Source organism: Salvelinus alpinus, chromosome 1, assembly GCF_045679555.1.
Source record: "Salvelinus alpinus chromosome 1, SLU_Salpinus.1, whole genome shotgun sequence".
NCBI lineage: Eukaryota > Metazoa > Chordata > Actinopteri > Salmoniformes > Salmonidae > Salvelinus > Salvelinus alpinus.
In genome coordinates, this window is record NC_092086.1 from 15,747,854 (window position 1) to 15,767,691 (window position 19,838).

Consider the following 19,838-nt stretch of genomic DNA (forward strand, 5'->3'; position numbering starts at 1 on the left):
CCCTCACCTGTTTCTCCTCTATGATCCTGCCCCAGTTGACGCTCGGCATGCCCTCAGAGCGGGTCAGGTGGTAGATGCGGTCGTGGTCCTCTCTCAGCTTCCTTAGTCTCACTCTCAGCTGCTTCATACTGGAGGAGACGACACAGGGTTACGGCACAGGGTTACGGCACGACACAGGGTGACGACACAGGGTGACGACACAGGGTGACGACACAGGGTGACGACACAGGGTGACAACTCAACAGTGGATATATATCAGACCGTATACCACGGGTATGACAAAAAATGTACTTTTACTTCTCTAATTATGTTGGTAACCAGTTTATAATAGCAATAAGGCACCTCGGGGGTTTGTGGTATATGGCCAATACACCACACCCTCTTGTGCCTTATTGCTTAAGTGTATCATTGTATTATATCTTTTATATAATATAACTCCTGCTCTATCATTTCATCCTGGCGGTGCTGCAGGTATATCTAGTGTAGTGTATATCTACTATATAATATAAATCCTGCTCTATCATCTCAGCCTGGCGGTGCTGCAGGTACAGTAGGTATATATCTCCTATATAATATAACTCCTGCTCTATCATTTCATCCTGGCGGTGGTGCAGGTATATCTAGTGTAGTGTATATCTACTATATAATATAACTCCTGCTCTATCATCTCAGCCTGGCGGTGCTGCAGGTATATATCTCCTATATAATATAACTCCTGCTCTATCATTTCATCCTGGCGGTGCTGCAGGTATATCTAGTGTAGTGTATATCTACTATATAATATAACTCCTGCTCTATCATCTCAGCCTGGCGGTGCTGCAGGTATATATCTACTATATAATATAACTCCTGCTCTATCATTTCATCCTGGCGGTGCTGCAGGTATATCTAGTGTAGTGTATATCTACTATATAATATAACTCCTGCTCGATCATCTCAGCCTGGCGGTGCTGCAGGTACAGTAGGTATATCTAGTGTAGTGTATATAACTCACTCCTGTTCAATCATCTCAGCCTGGCGGTGCTGCAGGTACAGTAGGTATATCTAGTGTAGTGTATATAACTCACTCCTGTTCAATCATCTCAGCCTGGGGGTGCTGCAGGCGTTTTGCGTCGACGGCGTCCTCATCCAGGCCTTCCAGCAGCTCCAGAGAGCTCAGGATGCGCTTGTTGGTGTCGTCCTGGTACAGAGGCTGCTTGCCCTCGTTGATCTTACTCACATCCTGATACAACACAGAGCAGTCAAAGGTTTTCGTATCATAATGTCAAAGACATTGAGATATCCACACAGAGCCAATTAGGATAATGCAAACAGTCTGCCAGAGGCATCAATATGATGTTGTTGTTGCATTATCACAAGGTATGACCCTATCAGAAGGTTCTGTGACGTTCTATGAAGTTCTGTGTGTTTCTTTGAGGTTCTATGTAGTTCTGAGATTCTATGGGGGTTCTACGCGGTTCTGAGGTTCTACGATATCATATGATGATCTTTGAGATTCTATCCAGTTCTGTGTGGTTTTATGATGTTCTAAACGGTTCTATGAGGTTCTGTGTGATGAGGTTCTTTACCTTGTTGAGGTTCTGCTCCGTCTCAAGGATGAGCTTCTCCACCTTGTCAGCATTCTTCTGCAGCTTCTCAATCAGTGCAGACAGCTCAGAGGAGGGCGCCCTGGAATGAGGAGGTGACAAAAGTTACATATGAGTAATTTCACTTATACAGAGCGACTTACAGTCATGGCATTCAACTGAAGTAGGTCAAAACAACCATATATGACTGTCATTGGAAGTAAAACATTCTTCAAAACGTTATTCTAGTCCAGGGATGGACAACTCCAGTCCTCTGGGGCCTGATTGGTGTCCCACTTTGGCCCCAGCGAACACACCTGACTCCAATAATCAACTAGTCATGATCTTCAGCTTAGAACGCAATCAGTTTAATCAGCTGTGTTTGCTAGGGATGATGGGGAACAGTGTGACTCCCCCTCCCCATACAAACCATCTGAGGGGAGAAGACACCAGTTAGTTCTACATACAGACCATCTGAGGGGAGAAGACACCAGTTAGTTCTACATACAGACCATCTGAGGGGAGAAGACACCAGTTAGTTCTACATACAGACCATCTGAGGGGAGAAGACACCAGTTAGTTCTACATACAGACCATCTGAGGGGAGAAGACACCAGTTAGTTCTACATACAGACCATCTGAGGGGAGAAGACACCAGTTAGTTCTACATACAGACCATCTGAGGGGAGAAGACACCAGTTAGTTCTACATACAGACCATCTGAGGGGAGAAGACACCAGTTAGTTCTACATACAGACCATCTGAGGGGAGAAGACACCAGTTAGTTCTACATACAGACCATCTGAGGGGAGAAGACACCAGTTAGTTCTACATACAGACCATCTGAGGGGAGAAGACACCAGTTAGTTCTACATACAGACCATCTGAGGGGAGAAGACACCAGTTAGTTCTACATACAGACCGTCTGAGGGGAGAAGACACCAGTTAGTTCTACATACAGACCATCTGAGGGGAGAAGACACCAGTTAGTACTACATCTGTGAGTTCTGTTCTAAGTACAGAAAGACCACTGTTAGGTTACAGGGATAGTTCACAGTTGGGTGAACTATGTCTTTAAAAGGAAAGAGTCTGCAGTGATTGTATCTCTCTGAAAACCTTTAAAGACCATCTGTGAGTTCTGTTCCGAGTACAAAACGGACCTGATCAACAGACATTAATACAATGCCTTATAATGTGGGTCTACACAAGTAAACAGGACCCTAAGCTGATGCTTTCCCCAATCGCCAACTGTAGCTTTAAACTTGAACAAAAAATGTTATCTTTGACATGCTAACGTTGACTGGGGATAAATCATCTCTTCAGACGGTTATAAATGAAAGATGGATCCAGTCAGTAACTAAGCTCCAGTCTTCATCTTAGTGACAGACTCAGTCAGGATTAACACAGCTCTTCAGCAGAGATGTTTAAAATGGTAGCTGTCATTAGGGAGGGAATCAGATGAGTGACTGAATGAAGTGCACTTGCCCTCACTTCACCGTCTGCCTGTCGTGTCTGCTGACCCTGAATGAACCTGAAGGCTCCCTGCTGCACATCTCCCACGGTTCAGATAACATGGGCTGCATCTCAATAGTCTAGTAGTTTCCTCTCCTTCATCCAATAGACTATCAGCTTCCTCATCTCCTCTCCTTCATCTCACTATACTAATAGCTTCCTCTCCTCGTCTCCTCAATAGTCTAGTAGCTTCCTCTCCTCATCTCCTCTCCTTCATCTCAATAGTCTAGTAGCTTCCTCTCCTCATCTCAATAGTCTAGTAGCTTCCTCTCCTCATCTCAATAGTCTAGTAGCTTCCTCTCCTCATCTCCTCTCCTCATCTCAATAGTCTAGTAGCTTCCTCTCCTTCATCCAATAGACTAACAGCTTCCTCATCTCCTCTCCTTCATCTCACTATACTAATAGCTTCCTCTCCTCTCCTCTCCTCGTCTCCTCTCCTCGTCATCTCAATAGTCTAGTAGCTTCCTCTCCTCTCCTCGTCTCCTCTCCTCCTCATCTCAATAGTCTAGTAGCTTCCTCTCCTCTCCTCATCTCAATAGTCTAGTAGCTTCCTCTCCTCATCTCCTCTCCTCATCTCAATAGTCTAGTAGCTTCCTCTCCTTATCTCCTCTCCTCATCTCAATAGTCTAGTAGCTTCCTCTCCTTATCTCCTCTCCTCATCTCAATAGTCTAGTAGTTTCCTCTCCTCGTTTCCCCCCCCCCCCCAACTCTCTATTGAAGAGAAGACATGATGAAACATTAGAGGCGTGTAAATCAGGCCCATCGCCAGACCAGGACAGTAACACCATTGTCTAATCTGAGATACTGTTTGCATAGTGCTGTGGAAAACATTGACATTAAAACACACCTTTGTTCATACTCAGTGTAATTCATTAAATAAAACACATTGGCTCATATAACCTAAAAGTACTGCAGTGGAGGCAACAAGAGACTACAGTATATAGCTTGGACACTGGGCACATTACTGTTCCTCACTCATCAATGCAACCATCTTTTCCTTGCCCAACAACAACAGCAACTAGATTACTAAAGCAGAGACAGACTGATGCCCTGGCTAATATTAGAAGTGTTTTCTATAAAAAGCTTTGTGCGTCAGAAAACGTGTCTCCAGTCTGTTTACCTGTGAGTTTAAAATGGAACACCTGCTGATCTTCCAGCCCATCACACTAACCCCTGAGCTCTGTTCAGAACACCATGCAGACAGGAGACATTCCAGAACACCCAGCCCATCACACTAATCCCTGAGCTCTGTTCAGAACACCATGCAGACAGGAGACATTCCAGAACACTCAGCCCATCACACTAACCCCTGAGCTCTGTTCAGAACACCATGCAGACAGGAGACATTCCAGAACACCCAGCCCATCACACTAACCCCTGAGCTCTGTTCAGAACACCATGCAGACAGGAGACATTCCAGAACACTCAGCCCATCACACTAACCCCTGAGCTCTGTTCAGAACACCATGCAGACAGGAGACATTCCAGAACACCCAGCCCATCACACTAACCCCTGAGCTCTGTTCAGAACACCATGCAGACAGGAGACATTCCAGAATACCCAGCCCATCACACTAATCCCTGAGCTCTGTTCAGAACACCATGCAGACAGGAGACATTCCAGAACACTCAGCCCATCACACTAACCCCTGAGCTCTGTTCAGAACACCATGCAGACAGGAGACATTCCAGAACACTCAGCCCATCACACTAACCCCTGAGCTCTGTTCAGAACACCATGCAGACAGGAGACATTCCAGAACACCCAGCCCATCACACTAACCCCTGAGCTCTGTTCAGAACACCATGCAGAGAGAAGACATTCCAGAACACCCAGCCCATCACACTAACCCCTGAGCTCTGTTCAGAACACCATGCAGACAGGAGACATTCCAGAACACTCAGCCCATCACACTAACCCCTGAGCTCTGTTCAGAACACCATGCAGACAGGAGACATTCCAGAACACTCAGCCCATCACACTAACCCCTGAGCTCTGTTCAGAACACCATGCAGACAGGAGACATTCCAGAACACCCAGCCCATCACACTAACCCCTGAGCTCTGTTCAGAACACCATGCAGACAGGAGACATTCCAGAACACTCAGCCCATCACACTAACCCCTGAGCTCTGTTCAGAACACCATGCAGACAGGAGACATTCCAGAACACCCAACCCATCACACTAACCCCTGAGCTCTGTTCAGAACACCATGCAGACAGGAGACATTCCAGAACACTCAGCCCATCACACTAACCCCTGAGCTCTGTTCAGAACACCATGCAGACAGGAGACATTCCAGAACACTCAGCCCATCACACTAACCCCTGAGCTCTGTTCAGAACACCATGCAGACAGGAGACATTCCAGAACACCCAGCCCATCACACTAACCCCTGAGCTCTGTTCAGAACACCATGCAGACAGGAGACATTCCAGAACACTCAGCCCATCACACTAACCCCTGAGCTCTGTTCAGAACACCATGCAGACAGGAGATATTCCAGAACACTCAGCCCATCACACTAACCCCTGAGCTCTGTTCAGAACACCATGCAGAGAGAAGACATTCCAGAACACCCAGCCCATCACACTAACCCCTGAGCTCTGTTCAGAACACCATGCAGACAGGAGACATTCCAGAACACTCAGCCCATCACACTAACCCCTGAGCTCTGTTCAGAACACCATGCAGAGAGAAGACATTCCAGAACACCCAGCCCATCACACTAACCCCTGAGCTCTGTTCAGAACACCATGCAGACAGGAGACATTCCAGAACACCCAGCCCATCACACTAATCCCTGAGCTCTGTTCAGAACACCATGCAGACAGGAGACATTCCAGAACACTCAGCCCATCACACTAACCCCTGAGCTCTGTTCAGAACACCATGCAGACAGGAGACATTCCAGAACACCCAGCCCATCACACTAACCCCTGAGCTCTGTTCAGAACACCATGCAGAGAGAAGACATTCCAGAACACCCAGCCCATCACACTAACCCCTGAGCTCTGTTCAGAACACCATGCAGACAGGAGACATTCCAGAACACTCAGCCCATCACACTAACCCCTGAGCTCTGTTCAGAACACCATGCAGAGAGAAGACATTCCAGAACACCCAGCCCATCACACTAACCCCTGAGCTCTGTTCAGAACACCATGCAGACAGGAGACATTCCAGAACACCCAGCCCATCACACTAATCCCTGAGCTCTGTTCAGAACACCATGCAGACAGGAGACATTCCAGAACACCCAGCCCATCACACTAACCCCTGAGCTCTGTTCAGAACACCATGCAGACAGGAGACATTCCAGAACACCCAGCCCATCACACTAACCCCCGAGCTCTGTTCAGAACACCATGCAGACAGGAGACATTCCAGAACACCCAACCCATCACACTAACCCCTGAGCTCTGTTCAGAACACCATGCAGACAGGAGACATTCCAGAACACCCAGCCCATCACACTAACCCCTGAGCTCTGTTCAGAACACCATGCAGACAGGAGACATTCCAGAACACTCAGCCCATCACACTAACCCCTGAGCTCTGTTCAGAACACCATGCAGACAGGAGACATTCCAGAACACTCAGCCCATCACACTAACCCCTGAGCTCTGTTCAGAACACCATGCAGACAGGAGACATTCCAGAACACTCAACCCATCACACTAACCCCTGAGCTCTGTTCAGAACACCATGCAGACAGGAGACATTCCAGAACACCCAGCCCATCACACTAACCCCCGAGCTCTGTTCAGAACACCATGCAGACAGGAGACATTCCAGAACACTCAGCCCATCACACTAACCCCTGAGCTCTGTTCAGAACACCATGCAGACAGGAGACATTCCAGAACACTCAGCCCATCACACTAACCCCTGAGCTCTGTTCAGAACACCATGCAGACAGGAGACATTCCAGAACACCCAGCCCATCACACTAACCCCCGAGCTCTGTTCAGAACACCATGCAGACAGGAGACATTCCAGAACACCCAACCCATCACACTAACCCCTGAGCTCTGTTCAGAACACCATGCAGACAGGAGACATTCCAGAACACCCAGCCCATCACACTAACCCCTGAGCTCTGTTCAGAACACCATGCAGACAGGAGACATTCCAGAACACTCAGCCCATCACACTAACCCCTGAGCTCTGTTCAGAACACCATGCAGACAGGAGACATTCCAGAATACCCAGCCCATCACACTAATCCCTGAGCTCTGTTCAGAACACCATGCAGACAGGAGACATTCCAGAACACTCAGCCCATCACACTAACCCCCGAGCTCTGTTCAGAACACCATGCAGACAGGAGACATTCCAGAACACTCAGCCCATCACACTAACCCCTGAGCTCTGTTCAGAACACCATGCAGACAGGAGACATTCCAGAACACCCAACGTTCCTTCTGCGGCAAGGTTCATAGATCATACTGTACATGTAAATAAGCTACTATAAATCACCTTGGCTTTTAATACAATACTACACACACACACACACACACACACACACACACACACACACACACACACACACACACACACACACACACACACACACACACACACACACACACACACACACACACACACACACACACACACACACACACACACACACACACCAACTCTCTAGAGAAGACATGATGAGACATGATTGGCCTCAACAGCATCCATTCATCTTGTCATTGGAAACAGTCTATTTTGTGACTCACTCCTCTCTCATGGGAGCCTGCTGTCATTGACGGAGGAGTTGGTGAAGTGCCATCAACCAGTAAACCACATTCTGATGGCACATAAATCAAATCAAAGTTTATTTGTCACGTGCGCCGAATACAACAGGTGTTGTATTAGACCTTACAGTGAAATGCTTACTTTACAACAGGCTCTAACCAACAGTGCAATTTCTAAGTAAAAAAAATAGGTATTAGGTGAACAATAGATAAGTAAGGAAATAAAAAACAACAGTAAATAGCAGTGAATAATAACAGTAGAGAGGCTATATACAGTAGTGAGGCTATATACAGTAGAGAGGCTATATACAGTAGTGAGGCTATATACAGTAGTGAGGCTATATACAGTAGAGAGGCTATATACAGTAGAGAGGCTATATACAGTAGTGAGGTTATATACAGTAGAGAGGCTATATACAGTAGTGAGGCTATATACAGTAGTGAGGTTATATACAGTAGAGAGGCTATATACAGTAGAGAGGCTATATACAGTAGTGAGGTTATATACAGTAGAGAGGCTATATACAGTAGTGAGGCTATATACAGTAGTGAGGTTATATACAGTAGAGAGGCTATATACAGTAGTGAGGTTATATACAGTAGAGAGGCTATATACAGTAGAGAGGATATATACAGTAGTGAGGCTATATACAGTAGTGAGGTTATATACAGTAGCGAGGCTATATACAGTAGTGAGGTTATATACAGTAGAGAGGCTATATACAGTAGAGAGGCTATATACAGTAGTGAGGTTATATACAGTAGAGAGGCTATATACAGTAGAGAGGCTATATACAGTAGTGAGGCTATATACAGTAGTGAGGTTATATACAGTAGAGAGGCTATATACAGTAGAGAGGCTATAACAGTAGAGAGGCTATATACAGTAGTGAGGCTATATACAGTAGTGAGGCTATATACAGTAGTGAGGCTACATACAGGGACCGGTTAGTCAGGCTGATTGAGCTAGTATGATCATGTAGGTATGGTTAAAGTGACTATGCAAATATGATGAACAGAGAGTAGCAGTAGCGTAAAAGAGAGATTGGCGGGTGGTGGGTGGGTGGCGGGACACAATGCAGATAGTCCGGGTAGCCAATGTGCAAGAGCACTGGTTAGTTGGGCTAATTGAGGAAGTATGTACATGAATGTATAATTAAAGTGACTATGCATATATGATAAACAGAGAGTAGCAGCAGTGTAAAAAAAGGGGTTGGGGGGGGGGGGGCATACAATGCAAATAGTCCGGATAGCCATTTGATTGCCTGTTATGGCTTGGGGGTAAAAACTGTTGAGAAGCCTTTTTGTCCTAGACTTGGCACTCCGGTACCACTTGCCAATTCCACTCTCCCAGGTCATGATTGCACAGTGTTTATCCTGGTTATGATGTCCTCCTGAGGACAGTACAGTGTTTATCCTGGTTATGATGTCCTCCTGAGGACAGGACTAGTTCTAGGACAGTGTTTATCCTGGTTATGATGTCCTCCTGAGGACAGGACTAGTTCTAGTGCAGTGTTGATCCTGGTTATGATGTCCTCCTGAGGACAGAACTAGTTGTAGGACAGTGTTTATCCTGGTTATGATGTCCTCCTGAGGACATAACTAGTTGTAGTACAGTGTTGATCCTGGTTATGATGTCCTCCTGAGGACAGAACTAGTTGTAGTACAGTGTTTATCCTGGTTATGATGTCCTCCTGAGGACAGAACTAGTTATAGTACAGTGTTTATCCTGGTTATGATGTCCTCCTGAGGACAGAACTAGTTGTAGGACAGTGTTTATCCTGGCTATGATGTCCTCCTGAGGACATAACTAGTTGTAGAGTATTGTTGATCCTGGTCAGGATGTCCTCCTGAGGACAGAACTAGTTGTAGAGTATTGTTGTAATCTGTTATCTCCAGAAGGTGCTTCTTCTTCTCCTCCTACAGAACTGGTCCAACAGGTTCCATTCTCTTTTATGTAACAGAGAATGATCTTTATATAACCTGCAGTATGAGGTGATGAAGTGATGAGTGCATTGAAGAGTAAGAGTTTTATATTTTGATATTAGAACACCTGTTGGTTATACATATCTATCTATAGCAGTGTCTATTTCTACGTGCCTGAAGCTGGGTATTGGACTGGGGTTCTGATCAAGTCTCTACAATGGTGGGATCTTATTCAGACAGGGTGATTTATCACATACCAGACTTGGGTTCAAATGCTTTTCAAAATACTTGAAACACTTTCAGCGTTTGCTTTCGGCTGCCCGGGGTGCCAGATGAACAGGGTTGGGCCTCTTGTGACGGTTTCATATTCTAATTGGATCCATTGCGCCAGGCAAGCTCAATCAAGCCCAGAAAGAGCATATGAAAGGATTTGAACCCAGGGCTAGTATGTGATAAATCAGTTTGTCTGAATAAGCTCTCACTGTTGTATGGACTTGAGCAGAAACCCAGGATCCAGCTTCAGGCACATAGAAATAGACCGTACTAGAAAGTAATAGATATGATATGTATAGCATTAGTAGACAGGTGTTCTAAGATCAGAAATGTACAACTGTTTGTATATGTGACCTTTCAAGGCATTCATAGTTTGATTAAATCATACGTTGAGTTTTCTATGCCCCGGCTTGACATTTTAATTACATAATAAATTATAGTCCTTGCCATATCTATTCAAAAGTCAGTGTGATTGCATTGCACACTGTGCAAAGAGTCTGGGTGTTTTCAACCACTGACAAACTGCTGGATTCTTGTGAAACTGGCATTGTCTCCAACTGGGGCAAAATGATATGATGTAAAAGTTTACAAAAACTGTGGACTTCTGTTGAGCTGATTATTTGACAATGTGATGTTTTGTGCAAGAAAGTTGTTCTGTGTCTTGTCTTGTTTCCTGATTGTCAAGAAGGCTAGAGGTTATACACATAGATTTTTACAGTCTATAGGGGGAGGGATGGAGGAGAGATGGAGGAGTGGGGGTGGATGGAGGAGTGGATGGAGGAGTGGGGGTGGATGGAGGAGTGGATGGAGGAGGGATGGAGGAGTGGGGGTGGATGGAGGAGTGGATGGAGGAGTGGGGGTGGATGGAGGAGTGGGGGTGGATGGGGGAGTGGATGGAGGAGGGATGGAGGGATGGAGGAGTGGGGGTGGATGGAGGAGGGATGGAGGTGTGGGGGAGGGATGGAGGAGTGGATGGAGGAGGGATGGAGGAGTGGGGGTGGATGGAGGAGGGATGGAGGAGTGGTGGTGGATGGAGGAGTGGGGGTGGATGGGGGAGTGGGGGTGGATGGAGGAGGGATGGAGGAGTGGGGGTGGATGGAGGAGGGATGGAGGAGTGGGGGTGGATGGAGGAGTGGGGGTGGATGGAGGAGGGATGGAGGAGTGGGGGTGGGTGGGGGAGTGGGGGAGGGATGGAGGAGTGGGGGTGGGATGTTATTATTGGTCAGTCATTTCTCTCCAACTCACTAATGAGGATGTGGGTGGCTTTCCTTTTCCTGATATATGCTGATGAATAGACTCCTTACTGTCCTGTCCTGAGTGTGTGTCTTACAACATACATTCATTCTCCCTACAACTGCTACTGCATGAAAAGCTAAGATATGAGATGCATAATCTGAGTAGTGGACATTCTCTTTAGATTCACAGCCCAGCTCTCACTGTAGGACTTACTGTGAGGCATTAGGGTCATACATCGTGTATGGTCCTTTATAGAACAAAGAGGCCTCAGGCTAAAACAGTGTGTATCCTCCTTTATTAAACCAAACCTTTCACACTTGACAGTGTGTGTGAGTTCAAAGGCCATGTTGAAAGGGCCCTAATGCAGCGCTATGTATTTTTAACCAGCCGTAGTGTGTGTTTACACAGCTGATTCAAATGATCAAAGCTGGATGATTAGTTGATTACTTGAATCGGCTGTGTAGTGTGTTAGGACAGAGTCTGGGAAACCCTAAAGGAAAGAGTAACGCCTATAGAATGTCCTGAAAGGTACATTTGTAGGAGTTCTTATGACACTGTCATAGCAATACGATGGCTGGCTAGCCTAGCGGTTAAGATCCAATCAGATGTTATTGGTCACATACACGTGTTTAGCAGATGTTATTGGTCACATACATGTGATTAGTAGATGTTATTGTGGGTGTAGCGAAATTCTTGTGCTTCTATCTCCAACAGTGCAGTAATATCTAACAAGTATTATAAACTGGGTGGTTCTAGCCCTGAATGCTGATTGGCTGACAGCTGTGGTATATCAGACCGTATACCACGGGTATGATAAAACATGTATTTTTACTGCTCTAATTATGTTGGTAACCAGTTTATAATAACAATATGGCATCTCGGGTGTTTGTGCTATATGGCTAATATACCACAGCTAAGGGCTGTATCCAGACACTCCTCGTTGCGTCGTGCTTAAGAACAGCCCTTAGCCGTGGTATATTTGCCATATACCACACCCCCTTGGGCATTATTGCTTAAATATCTAACAATTTCACAACATATACCCAATACACACACATCTAAGTAAAGTAATGTAATTAACAATATATAAATATACGGACGAGCGATGTCAGAGCGGCATGGACTAAGATACAGGTGAATAGTATAGAATACAGTATATACATATGAGATGAGTAATGCATAGACTAAGATACAGGTGAATAGTATAGAATACAGTATATACATATGAGATGAGTAATACATAGACTAAGATACAGGTGAATAGTATAGAATACAGTATATACATATGAGATGAGTAATGCATAGACTAAGATACAGGTGAATAGTATAGAATACAGTATATACATATGAGATGAGTAATGCAAGATGTGTAAACATTATTAAAGTGAATAAGATACAGTAGAATAGAATACAGTATATACATATGAGATGAGTAATGCATAGACTAAGATACAGGTGAATAGTATAGAATACAGTATATACATATGAGATGAGTAATGCAAGATGTGTAAACATTATTAAAGTGACTAAGATACAGTAGAATAGTATAGAATACAGTATATACATATGAGATGAGTAATGCATAGACTAAGATACAGGTGAATAGTATAGAATACAGTATATACATATGAGATGAGTAATGCAAGATGTGTAAACATTATTAAAGTGACTAAGATACAGTAGAATAGTATAGAATACAGTATATACATATGAGATGAGAAATGCATAGACTAAGATACAGGTGAATAGTATAGAATACAGTATATACATATGAGATGAGTAATGCAAGATGTGTAAACATTATTAAAGTGACTAAGATACAGTAGAATAGTATAGAATACAGTATATACATATGAGATGAGTAATGCAAGATATGTAAACATTATCAACGTGACTTTCTAGTCTATGTCTATAGGAGTGGCCAGTGATTTCTAGTCTATGTCTATAGGAGTGGCCAGTGGTCTACAGTTTGTATTAGGATGGATGGCCTGGGGGAGGTGGACGTCTGGTCTACAGTTTGTATTAGAAGGATGGATGGCCTGGGGGAGGTGGACCTCTGGTCTACAGTTTGTATTAGAAGGATGGATGGCCTGGGGGAGGTGGACCTCTGGTCTACAGTTTGTATTAGAAGGATGGATGGCCTGGGGGAGGTGGACCTCTGGTCTACAGTTTGTATTAGAAGGATGGATGGCCTGGGGGAGGTGGACCTCTGGTCTACAGTTTGTATTAGAAGGATGGATGGCCTGGGGAAGGTGGACCTCTGGTCTACAGTTTCTATTAGAAGGATGGATGGCCTGGGGGAGGTGGACCTCTGGTCTACAGTTTGTATTAGAAGGATGGATGGCCTGGGGGAGGTGGACCTCTGGTCTACAGTTTGTATTAGAAGGATGGATGGCCTGGGGGAGGTGGACCTCTGGTCTACAGTTTGTACTAGAAGGATGGATGGCCTGGGGGAGGTGGACCTCTGGTCTACAGTTTGTATTAGAAGGATGGATGGCCTGGGGGAGGTGGACCTCTGGTCTACAGTTTGTATTAGAAGGATGGATGGCCTGGGGGAGGTGGACCTCTGGTCTACAGTTTGTATTAGAAGGATGGATGGCCTGGGGAGGTGGACCTCTGGTCTACAGTTTGTATTAGAAGGATGGATGGCCTGGGGAAGGTGGACCTCTGGTCTACAGTTTGTACTAGAAGGATGGATGGCCTGGGGAGGTGGACCTCTGGTCTACAGTTTGTATTAGAAGGATGGATGGCCTGGGGGAGGTGGACCTCTGGTCTACAGTTTGTATTAGAAGGATGCTAACAAACATAGTTCCAATATGCTAAACATCTTATATTTTATTTACTTTTATTTAACCTTTATTTAACCAGATAGATGTGTGTAGGACACACTTCTCTCCGAATAAGGAGTAAAGTATTTCCAAGGAGAGGGAGAGAGGGACAAATTGTAACCAGAAGGTAACTATGAGTCATTGAGGGTATGGAGGGAGGGATGAGATCCAGATGAACTTCCCAGCAGCCAAGGCCCAGATCAGACAAACCCTTCCTACACCCCAACTCCTTCAAATATGAACTTCCCAGCAACCAAGGCCCAGATCAGACAAACCCTTCCTACACCCCAACTCCTTCAAATATGAACTCCCCAGAAACCAAGGCCCAGATCAGATCCATTAGGGTCCCTAGGACCTCCAGTATTAATGAATAGATCTGTGAAGGAGTAGGAGCTAAGGGAAGGTACTAGGAACCTGAATGGAATTGGGCCCATGTCTCCATTCTGTCTCATCTGTCTAGGGTTCAGAAAGGTGAAACGTTCACAGCGTTACATTATACAGCTAGATCCCACACTACATAGATACTCACTGTTCACTAGCCTCCAGCTGATAGGAGTACTAGAGCAGACATGTGTCTCCTATCTGCAAAGCTCTGATGAGACCACCAATAACTCTGATCTGACTCAATCAAGACCTATTGAATACCCTTAAGACCACCAATCACTGCCCCAGTGTTGACCCACATTACATCACTGCCCCCAGAAGTTCTGATGTGTTGACCCACATTAAATCACAGCCCCCAGGAAGTTGTGATGTGTTGACCAACATTAAATAACTGCAGCCAGAAGTTGTGATGTGTTGACCAATATTAAATCACTGATGCAGTGTAGAGTGTCCACACTCAAAAAAAGAGAGTTGCTTTATGCTTAGGCTGATACAGTTAGACAGTTGGCAACCAACATCTAATATATCACTCTTAACATCCAATATAAATAATCACTCAACGTTTAATACAGCTTTCCTATGGCAACATGGGACACATAAACAGGGTTGCAAAATTCTGATAACCAGGGAGTTTATTGAATGTTTTCTAGAAATACTGGTTGGAGGACTCCGGATTCCCTCCTGATTCCATAAATCCTACAACCAGCATTTCGGGAAAATCAGGGAATATATTCAGAGTTTCAGGAATTTTGCAACCCTACACATAAATTACACACGCCCACACCCACGCCCACATACACGCACGCAAGCATGCACATACGCACGCACGTACACACACGCCCACACACACACACAATGTGTGTGTTTTTCATTATTCCAACATTGTGTCTGACTCATATGTTGAAACATAAAAGCCTCATTCACTAACTAGAAACAGTTTTAAGCAGCTTGCTAGGCCTTTCCTTCGACATCAGACAAGATACATTCCCTTCTTTACTGAAGTCAATGATGAGCCACCCATTAAGTCTTTGTCCCAAATGGCTCCCTATTCCCAAAGGGCTCTGGTCAAAAGTAGTGCACTAATCAGGGAATAGGGTGCCCATTTGGGACGCACCCTGTCCCAGAGCCATACATTACATAGATAACCATTGGAAACAGATTAGCTAACCTCTCATGTTCCAAGCCAAAGGAGTGTTGTTATTACTAGGTGGCCCTGACTCTATCCTGCCCTCCTCCTCCTCCTACTCTCACTTGACGAGTGACAACCCACATGCTCTGTGCTCTCTCTGTTCAGAGACACTGACTACAACCCAAATTAAACCCTATATAGAGCACTACTTTAGACCAGGGCCCATAGGGCTCTGTTCCCTATATAGTGCACTACTTTAGACCAGGGCCCATAGGGCTCGGTTCCCTATATAGAGCACTACTTTAGACCAGGGCCCATAGGGCTCTGTTCCCTATATAGTGCACTACTTTAGACCAGGGCCCATAGGGCTCTGTTCCCTATATAGTGCACTACTTTAGACCAGGGCCCATAGGGCTCTGTTCCCTATATAGTGCACTACTTTAGACCAGGGCCCATAGCGGTATAGTGTGTATAGTGTGTGGGATGCATACACTGACTGCCCCAGAGAAGATCCCATATAGCAAGTTCCTGAAGTGAGAGTGAAAAGTGACAGATACATATTTAGAGATTTTTTTGGGGCAGCTCGTCACTAATTACACTATTCACAGGTAGGAGTGCATGGTTAAACACCTCACTGTATAATTATATAGGGATTTATATTGTTTATAAGAACAAAGACACGATTGGGTTCAATTTCTTTCTTTTTTTTTGCCGATACAGTAGCCTGATATTTTACTATACTTCGGCAAAAGTGAGGTCAATACTTTCTTTAAGTGAAAAGTAGTTGAACAGGGCTGGGTTGAAGTCCATCACCATTTATTCTCTCACTCTACCCCGAAAGACAAAGTTATCAAACCAGTTACTGCCGCTAACATACAGCCACACCCTCTGGTCAAGTTAAAAGGACGTTCAGTGTATAAGCTAAGGCTACACAAACAATATCATTAAAAGCAATTTTCCAGAGTTGTATAAACGTTGGAATATGACTTAACCCCCATGCAACGTGCTTAATGTATTATATGACATAGTACTACAATGTCCCAGAATCCTCGTCAAATTCCAAAATACGCATTATCATAAACGATCATAAATAGAATCCTGAAGCATACTGACAGTGTTGTCAACTTGTCAAACGTCCAACTTTACTTTATCTTTCCTAATGCGACATTAAAAGAAACTTGCACAGTGATTACAAAGTTACAACTCCCTATCTATAACCACCAAGATAACTTTCAACATAGAAACAACTACTTACTTCTTCGTTTGCGTGATGGTCACGCTATTCTTCGAGGGTTTTTTCTTGAACATTCTGTCAGCGGGACGACTCGGATTCTTCTTCTCCCGTAAACACCTGTCTCTTCTTGTGCTTCTCTCTGTGAAGATATCCCGTGGGGAGAGGTGAGGCTTCTTTCTGACTTCTCAGGTATGTTCTCTCTCCTCGGGCAGGTAGGTATGCCCCAGTACGCTCCACACACACAAATGGGAATGTCAAATGAGGAGATTCGGCGACGCCCACTAGCGCTAATTTCTTCCAGCAGTCAGTCAGCACAGGAAAAGTGAACTGCTGTAAAGGAGGGGGGGTTGCTGTGGATTTCTCCCTGTATGTGCTGCATACCTGTCACCTATGAACGCGTGGGCGGGGCTGGTTTTATGCTTTTCCCATACAGGTTACAGGTGGATACCGCACCTTTTAGGCCTGGACGTTGCTACTATGTTATCAACATATTGCCATTTGCTCAGACGAAAAGGCAAATACCAGTGTTTGAGAGAGCAGACAAAAGCAGCGTTCAAAAGCAAATCTATGACATTGTTATTACAGGTCAGGCTGTAATACATTAATATGTTGGTTACAGGTCAGGCTGTAATACATTAATATGTTGGTTACAGGTCAGGCTGTAATACAGGTCAGGCTGACACATGTTGGTTAAAGGTCAGGCTGTAATACGTTGACACATGTTGGTTACAGGTCAGGCTGTAATACATTGACATGTTGAGGCACTGCATCTCAGTGCTTGAGGCGTCATTACAGACACCCTGGTTCGAATCCAGGCTGTATCACAATCGGCCGTGATTGGGAGTCCCATAGGGCGGCACACAATTGGCCCAGCGTCGTCTGGGTTTGGCCGGGGTAGGCCGTCATTGTAAATAAGAATTTCTTTTTAACTGACTTGCCTAGTTAAATAAAGGTTCAATAAAATATAAATAAAACAATTATATTTAAAATGTTGGACCAGTTGAGCATTATCAGAAGTAATGTGTGTCATAATATAGTGTAACAGTGTTGACCATGGTTCTGAGGGGGAGGAGTTATAGTGTGTCATAATATAGTGTAACAGTGTTGACCATGGTTCTGAGGGGGAGGAGTTATAGTGTGTCATAATATAGTGTAACAGTGTTGACCATGGTTCTGAGGAGGAGGAGTTATAGTGTGTCATAATATAGTGTAACAGTGTTGACCATGGTTCTGAGGGGGAGGAGTTATACTGTGTCATAATATAGTGTAACAGTGTTGACCATGTTTCTGAGGGGGAGGAGTTATAGTGTGTCATAATATAGTGTAACAGTGTTGACCATGGTTCTGAGGGGGAGGAGTTATAGTGTGTGTCATAATATCGTGTAACAGTGTTGACCATGGTTCTGAGAGGGAGGAGTTATAGTGTGTCATAATATAGTGTAACAGTGTTGACCATGGTTCTGAAGAGGAGGAGTTATAGTGTGTGTCATAATATAGTGTAACAGTGTTGACCATGGTTCTGAGGGGGAGGAGTTATAGTGTGTCATAATATAGTGTAACAGTGTTGACCGTGGTTCTGAGGAGGAGGAGTTATAGTGTGTGTCATAATATAGTGTAACAGTGTTGACCATGGTTCTGAGGGGGAGGAGTTATAGTGTGTCATAATATAGTGTAACAGTGTTGACCATGGTTCTGAGGGGGAGGAGTTATAGTGTGTGTCATAATATAGTGTAACAGTGTTGACCATGTTTCTGAGGAGGAGGAGTTATAGTGTGTCATAATATAGTGTAACAGTGTTGACCATGGATCTGAGGGGGAGGAGTTATAGTGTGTCATAATATAGTGTAACAGTGTTGACCATGGTTCTGAGGAGGAGGAGTTATAGTGTGTGTCATAATATAGTGTAACAGTGTTGACCATGGTTCTGAGGGGGAGGAGTTATAGTGTGTCATAATATAGTGTAACAGTGTTGACCATGGTTCTGAGGAGGAGGAGTTATAGTGTGTGTCATAATATAGTGTAACAGTGTTGACCATGGTTCTGAGGGGGAGGAGTTATAGTGTGTCATAATATAGTGTAACAGTGTTGACCATGGTTCTGAGGGGGAGGAGTTATAGTGTGTGTCATAATATAGTGTAACAGTGTTGACCATGGTTCTGAGGGGGAGGAGTTATAGTGTGTCATAATATAGTGTAACAGTGTTGACCATGGTTCTGAGGAGGAGGAGTTATAGTGTGTGTCATAATATAGTGTAACAGTGTTGACCATGGTTCTGAGGGGGAGGAGTTATAGTGTGTCATAATATAGTGTAACAGTGTTGACCATGGTTCTGAGGGGGAGGAGTTATAGTGTGTGTCATAATATAGTGTAACAGTGTTGACCATGGTTCTGAGGGGGAGGAGTTATAGTGTGTCATAATATAGTGTAACAGTGTTGACCATGGCTCTGAGGGGGAGGAGTTATAGTGTGTGTCATAATATAGTGTAACAGTGTTGACCATGGTTCTGAGGGGGAGGAGTTATAGTGTGTCATAATATAGTGTAACAGTGTTGACCATGGTTCTGAGGAGGAGGAGTTATAGTGTGTCATAATATAGTATAACAGTGTTGACCATGGTTCTGAGGGGGAGGAGTTATAGTGTGTCATAATATAGTGTAACAGTGTTGACCATGGTTCTGAAGAGGAGGAGTTATAGTGTGTAATAATATAGTGTAACAGTGTTGACCATGGTTCTGAGGGGGAGGAGTTATAGTGTGTGTCATAATATAGTGTAACAGTGTTGACCATGGTTCTGAGGGGGAGGAGTTATAGTGTGTCATAATATAGTGTAACAGTGTTGACCATGGTTCTGAGGGGGAGGAGTTATAGTGTGTCATAATATAGTGTAACAGTGTTGACCATGGTTCTGAGGAGGAGGAGTTATAGTGTGTGTCATAATATAGTGTGACAGTGTTGACCATGGTTCTGAGGGGGAGGAGTTATAGTGTGTGTCATAATA

General features: G+C 44.5%; 1 protein-coding gene across 2 annotated transcripts in view; it reads right to left on the reverse strand.

Moving 5' to 3' along the window:
- Positions 1 to 17,078, reverse strand: part of ppl (periplakin) — a 43,229-nt gene extending 26,151 nt beyond the window's left edge. The window contains exons 1-4 of one of the 2 annotated variants that reach the window (XM_071392616.1): positions 16,862 to 17,078; positions 1,569 to 1,668; positions 1,068 to 1,222; positions 8 to 128 (exon numbers count right to left, since the gene is read on the reverse strand). In XM_071392616.1, the coding sequence (XP_071248717.1) occupies positions 8 to 128; positions 1,068 to 1,222; positions 1,569 to 1,668; positions 16,862 to 16,914 (429 nt within the window). In that variant the 5' untranslated portion in view covers positions 16,915 to 17,078. Of the gene's footprint in view, positions 1 to 7; positions 129 to 994; positions 1,024 to 1,067; positions 1,223 to 1,568; positions 1,669 to 16,861 lie in introns of those variants that run through there. The other variant, XM_071392625.1, reaches the window with a different exon arrangement.
- Positions 17,079 to 19,838: the final 2,760 nt, after the last annotated feature.